Source organism: Sinocyclocheilus grahami, unplaced genomic scaffold, assembly GCF_001515645.1.
Source record: "Sinocyclocheilus grahami isolate Dianchi unplaced genomic scaffold, SAMN03320097.WGS_v1.1 scaffold16.1, whole genome shotgun sequence".
Classification (NCBI taxonomy): domain Eukaryota; kingdom Metazoa; phylum Chordata; class Actinopteri; order Cypriniformes; family Cyprinidae; genus Sinocyclocheilus; species Sinocyclocheilus grahami.
This window is the reverse complement of record NW_015505195.1, coordinates 4,672,130-4,683,974: the sequence shown is the minus strand read 5'-3', so window position 1 is coordinate 4,683,974 and position 11,845 is coordinate 4,672,130. Positions and strand designations below refer to the sequence as shown.

General features: G+C 35.3%; 2 protein-coding genes across 2 annotated transcripts in view; one reads left to right on the top strand and one right to left on the bottom strand.

Annotated features, from left to right (window-relative positions):
• Positions 1 to 431: 431 nt before the first annotated feature.
• dffb (DNA fragmentation factor, beta polypeptide (caspase-activated DNase)) lies at positions 432 to 3,590 on the bottom strand. The gene is made up of 7 exons (XM_016231771.1): positions 3,422 to 3,590; positions 3,193 to 3,319; positions 2,876 to 3,061; positions 1,560 to 1,639; positions 1,254 to 1,427; positions 1,003 to 1,103; positions 432 to 858 (listed from the first exon to the last, which is right to left on the bottom strand). Exons 1-7 carry the CDS (start codon positions 3,539 to 3,541, stop codon positions 648 to 650), a joined length of 999 nt encoding a protein of 332 aa, XP_016087257.1. The 5' UTR covers positions 3,542 to 3,590; the 3' UTR covers positions 432 to 647.
• Positions 3,591 to 4,143: 553 nt separating this feature from the next.
• Positions 4,144 to 11,845, top strand: part of LOC107550077 (nephrocystin-4-like) — an 86,717-nt gene continuing 79,015 nt past the window's right edge. The window contains exons 1-2 of the mRNA XM_016231306.1: positions 4,144 to 4,784; positions 6,073 to 6,219. Coding sequence (XP_016086792.1) covers positions 4,650 to 4,784; positions 6,073 to 6,219 — 282 coding nt within the window. The 5' untranslated portion in view covers positions 4,144 to 4,649. The remainder of the gene's footprint in view (positions 4,785 to 6,072; positions 6,220 to 11,845) is intronic.

The following is an 11,845-nucleotide window of genomic DNA, read 5'->3' as shown; positions in this document are numbered from 1 at the left end:
ATAAAAAAATCTAAAATCAGTCAGTTATAAAACCCTGTAAAAATGTTATTCACATAATTTAAACAAATGTGACCATGGACCACAAAACCAGTCTGAAGTCGCTGGGGTATATTTGTAGCAATAGCAAAAAATACATTGTATGGGTCAAAATGATCGATTTTTCTTTTATGCCAAAAATCCTTAGGATATTAAGTAAAGATCATGTTCCATGAAGATATTTTGTAAATTTCCTACCGTAAATATATTAAAACTTAATTTTTGATTAGTAATATGCATTGCTAAGGACTTCATTTGGACAACTTTAAAGGCTATTTTCTCAATATTATGATTTTTTTGCACCCTCAGATTCCAGATTTTCAAATAGTTGTGTATCGACCAAATATTGTCCTATCCTAACAAACCATACATCATTTTGAAAAATTGACACAAGACTGGTTTTGTGGTCGAGGGTCACAAATGTTGTTTTGGTTCAAAATTTGGTGTATAACAAACTAAAAGTTACAATAAAAAATGTCTATACCTAAAGCACAATATAACCCCATAATAAGATAAAATGGCCCTGAGCATCTCAGAACTTGCATCAGTGCTTGTGATTCACTAAAGTTGAAACTTTCACACTAAGCTACATAATTCATAAGAGGATTATTTCATTTCACAGTCCTCCTGACCCGTTTGTAGATTTTTCTGGAGTCACAGCTGAGCTCATGGGCTCCTTTCTTATGGCAGACGATGTGAACCAGCTTGAGATTCTCCCTTGTGAACAACAGTTTGTAGAAATAATCCACATTTATATCGCCGCTCTTATTGCCCTTCAGCGCCTCAGCGAGTGTGGGGATGATGGCCCTCTTCTTTTCTATCCTGAAAAACACATTTTGATTTCAGAATGTTATTCCTTATCAGAGGTGCTAAATACTGATATTTTGATATTAAAATGTACATCAAGATTTAAGTGCACTTAAATGTTTTTTTAATAATCATTTACATTTAAGATTTACTACTCACAGGTGGTCCAGATTCCAGGTGCTGAAGAGAATTCTGCTCTCACGGTTCCCGTATGGGTTTATTGAGTGAAGAAATGTGCAGTTGTTCTCATCAAAGACACCCTGTTAGCACAAAAGTCTTTTATATTCCTATACAAATAAAAACTACCGTACCACTGTGACAAAGCAGTTAATGAGAGATGTTTTCCTTCAAAGAAAAATGACAATAGACTGAATTAATGAGACTCATTAGAAATGACTAAATGACAGCACCTGGCAGGTGAACCAGCCCTCTTCAGTGCAGAGCCTGTGGACGTCCCGTTCCGATCTGTCAAAATAGGTGCCATTATACCGGGCAGCTTTCAGTTTCTCTGCCAGGATCTCCACCACCTTTTTATATTCACTTTTTGTCTTGGCATTTGGAATAGACCGCGTATATCCATCAGCCTACAGACAGTGAACAATATATCTCCTTCAGAATAACGACAGGTCTCCTGTGCTGCATGAACTCCACTAAATGTAATAAATATCTTCAATAATTCAAAAACTAACATCTAAAGCAGAACTGAGTGCTCACACCTCTTTCAAATATCCTCGGATTCTGCTCTCACAGTTATACTTCATGTAAGCAGACTTGGTTTTAAACCGGGCATCAATACCTGACATACAGACATGAGAAATGTGAGAAAACGTGCACATATGCAACACTTATATCTGAAATACTGTATACGGTCATATTTTAATATTTGTATTATGTTATAACATATCTAATTTATTTGTACATATATATGCAAATAAATGATAGATTTATATTTTTAAAATGAAACCAATTTTGATAATTATTAACCGTGTGAAACACCTACAATTCTAGGTGACATGTTCTTTGTGAGTTATAATATTTAATAATACAATAGCCAATAATACAGCCTAATAATGTTAATCTATAAAAATTACAGTATCTTTTCTTTTTTTTTTAAGATTACATTTTTATATGATAAGAAATGTGAAATAGGTCGGGTTAGGTTTGGGTCAAATCGAGTACCCCAAAAACATACCAATCATAGCATTCATGCTTAAAACAACAACACATCTTAAAGTATGTATGAAAACATTTTTGAAAATATGTATATGTATTAAAGGGGTCCTATTATGCTCTTTTACGAAGTCTTGATTTTGTTTTGGGGGTGTACTAGAACAGGCTCTCATACTAGGTTGTTCGAAAAACACATTCTTTTTCACATATTTTACATTATTACAACACCTCTCTCCTCAGTCTGGCGTGAACGGCTCGAACAGTTCCTGTATCAAATGAAGGCCCGTCTTCTGAAATACGAAATGTGCTGTGATTGGTCAGCTGGGCCAGTGTGTGTTGTGATTGGCAGCACTCGGCGTCTGGTCGGGAAATGTCATGCCCCTTACCATAACCGCCTGCGAGCTTCACTGTAAATATTGCATCAAAATCAAATCAATCTGAGCACGATTTAAACCCGGATGATTGTAACCACTCTAAGTTCGTCTGCCTTGGGAAAGCTAGCGTTTCTCCGACATAGTGATAACACTCGTTGCCTTCTCTAGTGCAGCTCAACCAGGTCTCGTCTTATTCGTCGATCTTTGTGATATCACAAATCCCGGAAAATATGCGTTGTAGTCCAAACGAGTCCTTCGTTGTAGTTTTTGAAAAGTGATTTCTGTTAAATAAAATATCTCCTTTTGAATTGGACTTTGAGCTTTGTAACTTTGCAGATCTTTTTTATGCTCAAACAGCAACATTACAGACTTACTAAAGTTGAGAAAGTGAAAAAGCATAATAGCACCCCTTTAATGTTGCCTCAGAAGAATCAGTTACAGCATACATACAGTAAATGCCTGCATATTATGTTCTTTCCCCTCATTACCTTGAAACCAGTCCTTATCATCTTCTCTGCTCTCCACCTCTGAATTGTCCCTCAGGTTCCTCAGAAGGTCTCCCAGTATTCTGCGCCGTTTGGGAGAACGTTCATCTGCCAGAAGATCCTTCGCTGCACTGATCAGAAGGTCTGCGTCTCTGTCCAAACCCAGGACTTGGCTTATTTCATGCACAACTGTAGAAAATGAAAAGCCAAAGCAATCGGATTCGTTCCATTGTTTATAACTGATCACAATATTATTGTTTATTATATTCAGGCAGTGCTTTCCAGTTTCAGGCTAACTGTCAGTCAATGAATTCACTCACGTCCATTCCAGCTCTGTCCCTCAGGCAGAAGAACAAGTTCCGTGTTATGGGGAAGATTTTGAAAATACTCTTCGGTAACTACTGTCCCGTCCTCGTATAAGCAGACCTGGCCTCCGCAGCTGGATACCTGTGGATAAAATGTGAATTATGAATGTCTGACAGCAGCTGCATCCAAGAGCTTTGTAGATTAAAGTAACTCTCTCCATAATAATAAAAAAACACATTATACCTTTAGTAAATGGCATGCTTTTTTAATCAGCTCCTTCAGGGTAACAGCTGCAATTCCGTATTTTTTGGCCTGGTTGGCACTTCTGATCTTAAACAGCTTGGGTTTGGTTATTTTGTGCATATTTAGTTTTCCGCAAATGCTGAAGTTTCTCTTTCGCCCTGTGTCTGCACGAGCGTTCAAAACAACGACACGACGCGCGTCGCCACCTCGTGGAGGAAAATGAAAACAACACGGTTATGTAATGAACAATAAAACCAAAAATACAATCAAAAATAAAAAGCATAATAGTAATATATGCTTTTAAAAATGAGAATGTAATAGAGTGGTTCATTTTGTGTTCCAAAAACCCCGAGAATCAGCATTTTGGTTTCCTCAGGCATATTTCGCTTGGGTGTTAAATATGATGTGGTTAACAGTACTTCGATAGACTTTCACATTTTTCCACAACACAAATTGCACACTGTCAAATGTGAATGCACAAGGACTACAACTTTTGCATACTACGTGCGAATCGGTTAACCTTTGTTGTTTTAGCAACTTTCTTAATCTTATTTTTAAATCACTACGGCTTCAGAATTCTCCTTGGTAAAAAAAAACCATAGACTTAACAAAAACTGATTAAGCAGTGCGAGTCAGAGCTTAGATTCACCACCGAGCCACACGGTGGCGGTATAAAGCAGCACTGCACTTTTCTCCAGCAGGAAAGCGCCAAAACTCTCTTTAATTCACCCTGGCAACGGCTGACAGACGCTATGGCAACCACTACAGAGATAATCCCTTCCTGACAACTAGCTAAACCCGCATTTTCATTACGTGTATTATGATTATGAAAATAACAGTGCGTAGAGCGTGTCAAAAATGTCAGAACTAGTTATTCTGTCAAATTAGCCTAGTTAACTTACAAGCGACGGAACCGTTAGTAGGAGAAAAGAAAGAGAACGAGTCAAACTGCTGTTGACCGCAGAGACTGAAATGAATGAGCAGCCTACAAAAATAGTCTCTGCGTGATTTAGCGTCGCATTTGGTCAATATTCCGCATTTGATTTGAATTAAGTAACAAGCGCTTCACTTCGCCTCTGTGGGAATGATTTAACAACCTGGGAAGCTTTTAGACGTTTCCAGGGATGTTTGCCAGGGAACATTAACGCTCAACTGACCGACCGCTTTAAAGACGTTCCCTGGTACGTTAACTTAGATTGATAGTAACGTCAGTGAAGAAAGCTCGCACATGTCAGACTGGAAAAACACTTTCGAGAGAAACCGCGTGATCCCGCCTCACAGTCAAACAGCCAGACAAGCTCCAGGAGCTTCTCAAGGTCTGCAGCTGGTCTTCAAACAGATCGATGGACTTCACATAAAACAGGTGGATGTTTAATTCAGATTCATGTTATGTACAAATCTAAATGTATTGTTAGATCATGTCACTAGTCATAATTTCTCACATTTTCACATTTTAACCATCAAGTGTATCCTTAAGCCCATCAAAACTTATTTCAGGTATTTTCATATTTCATATTTCCAGTTTTACAGGAAAGAAAACATGGATGAAGTTAAGGATTAATATTAATTTAAGTTTTATGTCAATTTGCCGTTGCTAAAAATATATCATGAAATATGTGATAAGTATTAATTGATTTGTCTATCTATCTATTCATCCATCCATCCATCCAACACAATATAATATAAATATAATAGCTTTTATAATGAAATTCTGGTAACACTTTACAATAAGGTTCATTAGTTAATATATGAACTAACATGAACTAACCATGAGCAATACATTTGTTACTGTATTTACTAATCTACGCTAATGTTAGTTAATAAAAATACAGATGTTCATGTTAGTTCACAGTGCATTAACTAATGTTAACAAGATTTTAATAATGTATTAGTAAATGTTGAAATTAACATTAACAAAGATTAATCAATGCTGTATAAGTGCAGTTCATTATTAGTTCATGTTAACTAATGTAGTTAACTAATGAACCTTATTGTAAAGTGTTACCGAAATTCTAGAATATAAAATCAATATTTCTTAGTAATAAATATCACACACATAATTATATTAACAACAAATAATATATATTATATTAATATTATATAATCAGTATATATAATGAAATTTTAAACTATTAAATATTTATTAGTCATAAATAACATATACACACACTAATATGTATTAATTATCAATATATGAATTATCAATAAATAATGTCTTATATTTATGTTACATAAAGTTATATATTTATGTTACTAAAGTTATATATAATCAGTATATATAATGAATTCTAGACTATAAAATAAATATTTATTAGTAATAAATAAATAATATATAGATGCACACAGAATTATTCATTATTCATAAAAAATATCTTTATGGAATTAGTGCACTGCATTTATCCCATCCAAAGTGCACACACACACTCAAAACGTGAACACACACCCGGAGCAGTGGGTGTAATACAGTATTTAAAAAGGTCATAAAAATTGTATTGTTAAATGTTTTAGATGAATTATACCGTGTCACACTGCAGCACACTGTCACTGCTTGAAATTTGGTCAACTACTCATAAGATGCCCACAACTACAGAGATTAACATTTTTTATTTTCCTTTTTTCTCCTTTTCTTCCTGTGGTTGGCATGACAACAGTCAGAGTCACCGCCATCACTCCAGTATCAGCTGCGTGTGACCCTCTTTGACTCGGGTCACCAGCTCTTCTTCGGGCGCACATGGAAGAGCGGCTCACACTCTGTCAGTGGCATGCAGGGTCAGAGCAGTCGAGTGCTCTTCAATGAGGTAGGGTGACACATTTCTCACTGACTGATGATATTTAGTGTTATTTCATGGTGCAACACCTTTTCATGCTTGACTAAGGGTGCTGTCCATTCAGAAGTCGTCTTATCTTCATGCCCTATTCCATGCAGAGAGGTGACCTCTTTAAAGTGACAACTTAGGCCCTGTTCAGCTTTGTCCAGTGTCAGTCTTGTTGTCTAGATGGAGTGTTTATGGAAACAGGGGTCAGTACTGTAAGTTTAACACATCCAGGGCTCAACAAAAATGTGTTAAAAAATTTAACAAACAAAAATAGATATAATATATATTAGAAAATTAAATATATGTAGGGTGACACATTTCTCACTGACTGATGATATTTAGTGTTATTTCATGGTGCAACACCTTTTCATGCTTGACTAAGGGTGCTGTCCATTCAGAAGTCGTCTTATCTTCATGCCCTATTCCATGCAGAGAGGTGACCTCTTTAAAGTGACAACTTAGGCCCTGTTCAGCTTTTGTCCAGTGTCAGTCTTGTTGTCTAGATGGAGTGTTTATGGAAACAGGGGTCAGTACTGTAAGTTTAACACATCCAGGGCTCAACAAAAATGTGTTAAAAAATTTAACAAACAAAAATAGATATAATATATATTAGAAAAATAAAATATATGAATATATAAACAAGTAATTCTTGCAATTTCAGTAAATGCTCGTATTAGCCAACTAGATTGCTTTACATTTCAGATATATTTAAGCACAATCTTCAAAATTTTACAACTTTTTTCAGTCAAGAAATTTTTTGCCAACCTGTTTTGTCTCCACCAATGAAATCAGTCTAGTAAGCGATTCAGTGATTCATCGAAACAGACTTGTAGCAATGTTATTTTAGTATTATTGATATACTATTATATTTTTGTTATTATTTTGAATTAGATTTTATTTTTATATTTTCTGTTATCATTTAAAGTTTAGTAATTTTGTTGTGTTTTGTCATTTATTTATTTACATATTTATTTAAGGTATGTAGTTTTCATTAAGTTTTAGTTTGAGTTATTTCAGTACTTCAAAGAAATGTTGCCTTGGGAACTAGCTGAAATAAGTTTTTAAAATATTGTATTTTTATGTTTATTTTGTTTCGAGGAATGAAAATGTTTATTTTTTATGGTTTTAGTTTTAGTTAATGATAATAACCCTGTTTGTTAGTTCCTGAATAAGTCGGTGTTTTTGAAGAAAGACTTTGAGGGAATGACTCACTCACGGATGACAGTTACTTGTCGCCACCTACTAGTTTATCGATGTAACCTGCAGAAAGAGTCATCAAAAAAATCCTCACCACTAGGGATGTAACGATTCACTCAACTCACGATTTTGATTTCACGATTCGATTTACTCACGATTTTTTTTAACAAAATGAGATCGAAGACATTATACAGTAAATGAAAAGTTGTTGTTTTATTAGGCTATTGCTGCACGTTTCTTTGTGAAATTGAAATATAACAAAACTAAATTGAAATTTTAAAACAAACCCCAAATCAAACAATAAGTTACGCAAATAAAAGAAATCTCTTAATATGAACAAACTAAGGCTTTGTCTGTGCTCTTCCCATTTAAAATTAGAGGCAACCACTGGATTTTAATCATGATCCAAACAAAGATGCAGCATAGGCTACATGCAGCATGAGTAGTTTTTAATCTAAATTAGACTATCATTTCGAAATGTGAAGCAAAAACAGAATGGTCTGACTTTAGTTTTGTGAAACTATACTACATAAAACATATCTGAACGAAACGGCAGACGGGCTTGAGTGAGACGCAGATTCACTCTCTGCCAGCAGGTGGCGCTTATGAACAGCAATGACAGTGTTTCCTTGGTTACCGCTGTAAACAAAGGAGAGCTGTGCTTATGAAAACTACTTTAATATACACTGTTCAGAGGCAAGATGAAAAGAAAATACCACGTAAACTTTTCTAAAGATAGTCAGTTCCCCTCAGAGATACATTCATATAAACTCCTACTCCAATTGTATCGCGATTTGTTTGGCATCTCGACCGATTTGTATCGTCACATATTTGAATAGATTTTCGACCGGCTCGTGGTTAATTGTTACATCCCTACTCACCACTGAATAAAATCTGTTTAATTCAGCCTTATTTCAGTGGTTATTTTTGGGTGCACTACAAATAAACTCATTCTTTCCATTATGCCATTTAAAAAATCTATTTGTCATTTTCTGCTATAATGATAGCAGTCACCCTGACCCTGGGGGCACACCTTAAGGACAGACTCTTTTTAAAAAATTTTTATCTTTGTTACAGCTCAACTTATAAGTTGTGCTGAAACTCTCAGGTTTGAAGTATCAGTGCTGGCAGCACACAGCACAAACTGAGCCCAGCAGAGTTTATTGGAGATGATAGACATGTTCTGGCCTTACTCAGCAAGCACAATAAAGGCCCATCTGAGGCTGTGAATTTACTGTATTGCTATCCAGAAGACTGCACACACACACACACACACACACACACACACACACACACACACACACACACACACACTTTGATCTGCATGCCTGGCACCACAGTAATTCACTTAAATCTCCTATTATGGGCTCTTAGATCCACCAAATAGAAATAAAAATTCTTGAAAATGTCCACTCTGAGTCACAGACTTTGGTTAATGTCTGCAGAACGCTCCATTTCCAGCTACTCGCTGTGCCTTTGTGTTTTATTACATGTTCTCCCCCAACAGCTGTGTGGCTCTGCATATTGTATTGAAAATTGTCTCCCTCTTACCTTCCTGTCATCCATTTGGATTTTGTTTTGCTATCTAATTGTCGGTTCATGATCGCAATGCCCTGTTTTTGCCACAGCTGCCCGTGGCAAGCAAATTAAGAGAATTTACACACCATGAAACTGTATTTTGCATTAGGTTTATTAAAGGGGTTAAATTCAGGGTCCCAACACTGTTTGATGCATGAATTGTAAAGATTTTTTCCCAGTAATTTGTGATTACTTTGTGAAGCTTTTTAAAAATCATTTTGATTCTAACTGATTTGGTAATGAATTCGTTTTGTGAACTGGTTCACAAACATTTTGTGATTGGTTCCTTGAAATGACCTGGCTCAAGAGAATTAGCTAACAAATCAAACATTTCTGTGGTTAGAAAGAAAGATTTGCTCTGCACAACAGTTTTATGCACAATATAAAATATTAAATGCAATATTTAGAGCATAACTAAAAAATTTATTCACTATAGAGATGTCTATGATTTTTCATGACTTTCATAACATTTTATTCAATAACTGTGTAAAGTTCATTCATTATGAAACAACTTTCTATTCATCAAAGAATCCTGAAAGGTCTCTTAAAAATATAGTTTAACTGTTTTAAACATTGATAATAATAATAAGAAATGTATCTTGAGCACAAAATCGGCATATTAGAATGATTTCTGAAGTGACACTGAAGACTGGAGTAATGGCTGCTGAAAATTCAAATATTTTAAATTGTAATAATATTTTACAGTGTTACTGTTTTTACTGTATTTTTGATCAAATAAATTTAGCCTTGGTGAGCATAGGGGAAAAAAATCTTACCAACCCTAAACCTTTGAACGAGTGTATGTGTTGCCGAATGGAGTTCTGGGGAGGAAAAAAAGGTGCTAATGTTGTAACCAATTGCAACCAAATTCATTAGACTATTTGTATATCTTTTGTTTTGAATCTCTTGCATTAGCAAGGGACAGAATTCTTATAATTAGGCTTGAACCATTTATTATCTTGTAGTCCTCATAAAGACACCTACCACAAGTGAGTTACTTGATTATTTACTTCCCAAAGCCAGATGTTACTTGCATTCTGTGCTTGAGAAGAGTTAATTTTTGATCTTGCTTGTCCCCAGTGTTATTCACTAATTAGCCTAGCTAATTCATTTTCTGCCATCTAACACCGAGTGAGAGGTTCTTGTTTATGGAACTGTGATGTGCTAATTTCCACCATTGTCAGTGTTGAAGCCGAATAAAATGTCTGCTCTTCTGTGAAACCCCAGTAGCAGCAGCAGCACAGAAGAAAGATCGTGAGATCACATAAGGTCTGTCAGACATGATGGATCTGTTTTAATATACGCCTCAGAGAAAAACTCAAAAACAGGCCGAGTGATTATAGAGGAATGAAGATAGAATTAAAGCGGGACTCTCCCTCTGGCCCGACTCTAATAGATGGGTGTTATGACAAAACCGATGTTTTGTGTGGAGATGTAGGAATCTAAGGATTTAATTTGATCAGCGACCTTCAATTTGAGGGACAAAGATTTGAAGCCTGTGTTGATTTAGGTGAAAAGGTAGCCGATTGTTGGATTAAGTTACTGTGAATTTTCAATTGCGAATCACTATCAGCAATACGGTATGAAATGATGCTTAGTTTCTTAAAGGAGCCCTAAAGTCCCATTTTTGTTGTGCACCTAATCAGATGTTTTCTCTTGCTAAGGATGTTGGAGTGTCACACCAGGCCTCTATTTGTAAGGTCCAACCTCTTTAAATCCCTAAAAACCACAGGTTGTGTCTGGGGAACATGGTTATTCATGATGGGTGCCATAAAGCTCTTCAGCCTGTAGAGGGCAGTGCTGTCACACAGTTAAGTGGAAGTGTTATTGGGCTGTGGTTCAGAAGAGTCAGGCTTTTTCCATTGTCTCCCCTTGAGTAATGTTAAACTGTCTCTCCTCACTGGCTGTAAAACGGCAGTGTCATTGGGCAGCTTGGCAAACTATAGAGCCATAGATTTATGGGTAAATATCACAAAGAAATGTTCTGGTCATATTTTATCCCTAATTCAAAGGGAAAAAATTATATTTTGCAAGAACAAAATTAAACCTGTTATTAGGAAACACATCAGGATTTTGTGCTTTGTGATATCATTTTCAGGACAATTAAACACATTTTACCCCTAAATTCTTATTACTGAAATGCAGTAATTAAATAACTGAATGAATAAATAGTTCAATAATGTAATTCTCATTACTGGAATATGAAAAACATTGCATGCTTATTACTTTGTGCATACAGTTATTATTATTTGTATTTATTTATTCTTATTTATTATAAATTTTTTAAAAGTTGAATTCAGCATAAAATTATTTTTCGCCATTTAAGATTTTTAGCCTTGTTTATTGTCAGGACAGTTAAGCACATTTTATCCTCAAATTCTCATTACTGAAATACAGTAAATAAATAACTAACTCTCATTACTGGAATAAGATCCTGTTCTAATTACTTTTGTGGAGTAATGGGTTAGGGTTAGGGTTAGGGCATGTCAGAAACATGCTGCATAAATATTTTACTATTTTTCTTTTTCATTGTTTTTTCTTTTGCTATTTTTAATATCCTTTTTTGTATTATTCTAAACTTTTTGTTAGCTTTGAGTAAATGCCTGTAGACTAAGTCACTAAAACACCTAAACAACATTTAAACAAAGTTAAAGGCCAAATTTGGATGCGCTATGGTTTCTTCATTATGGCGATATGACGACAGTGCGAAAGGGGCGGATTTTTTTTTTCTATCACATTCAACCACAGCTGTGTCACTGTTCTAGACTGTTTGTTCTGCCTCTGGATATATAGTCCAATCATCGTCAAGTCACGTTCTGTAGAGTACTGACCC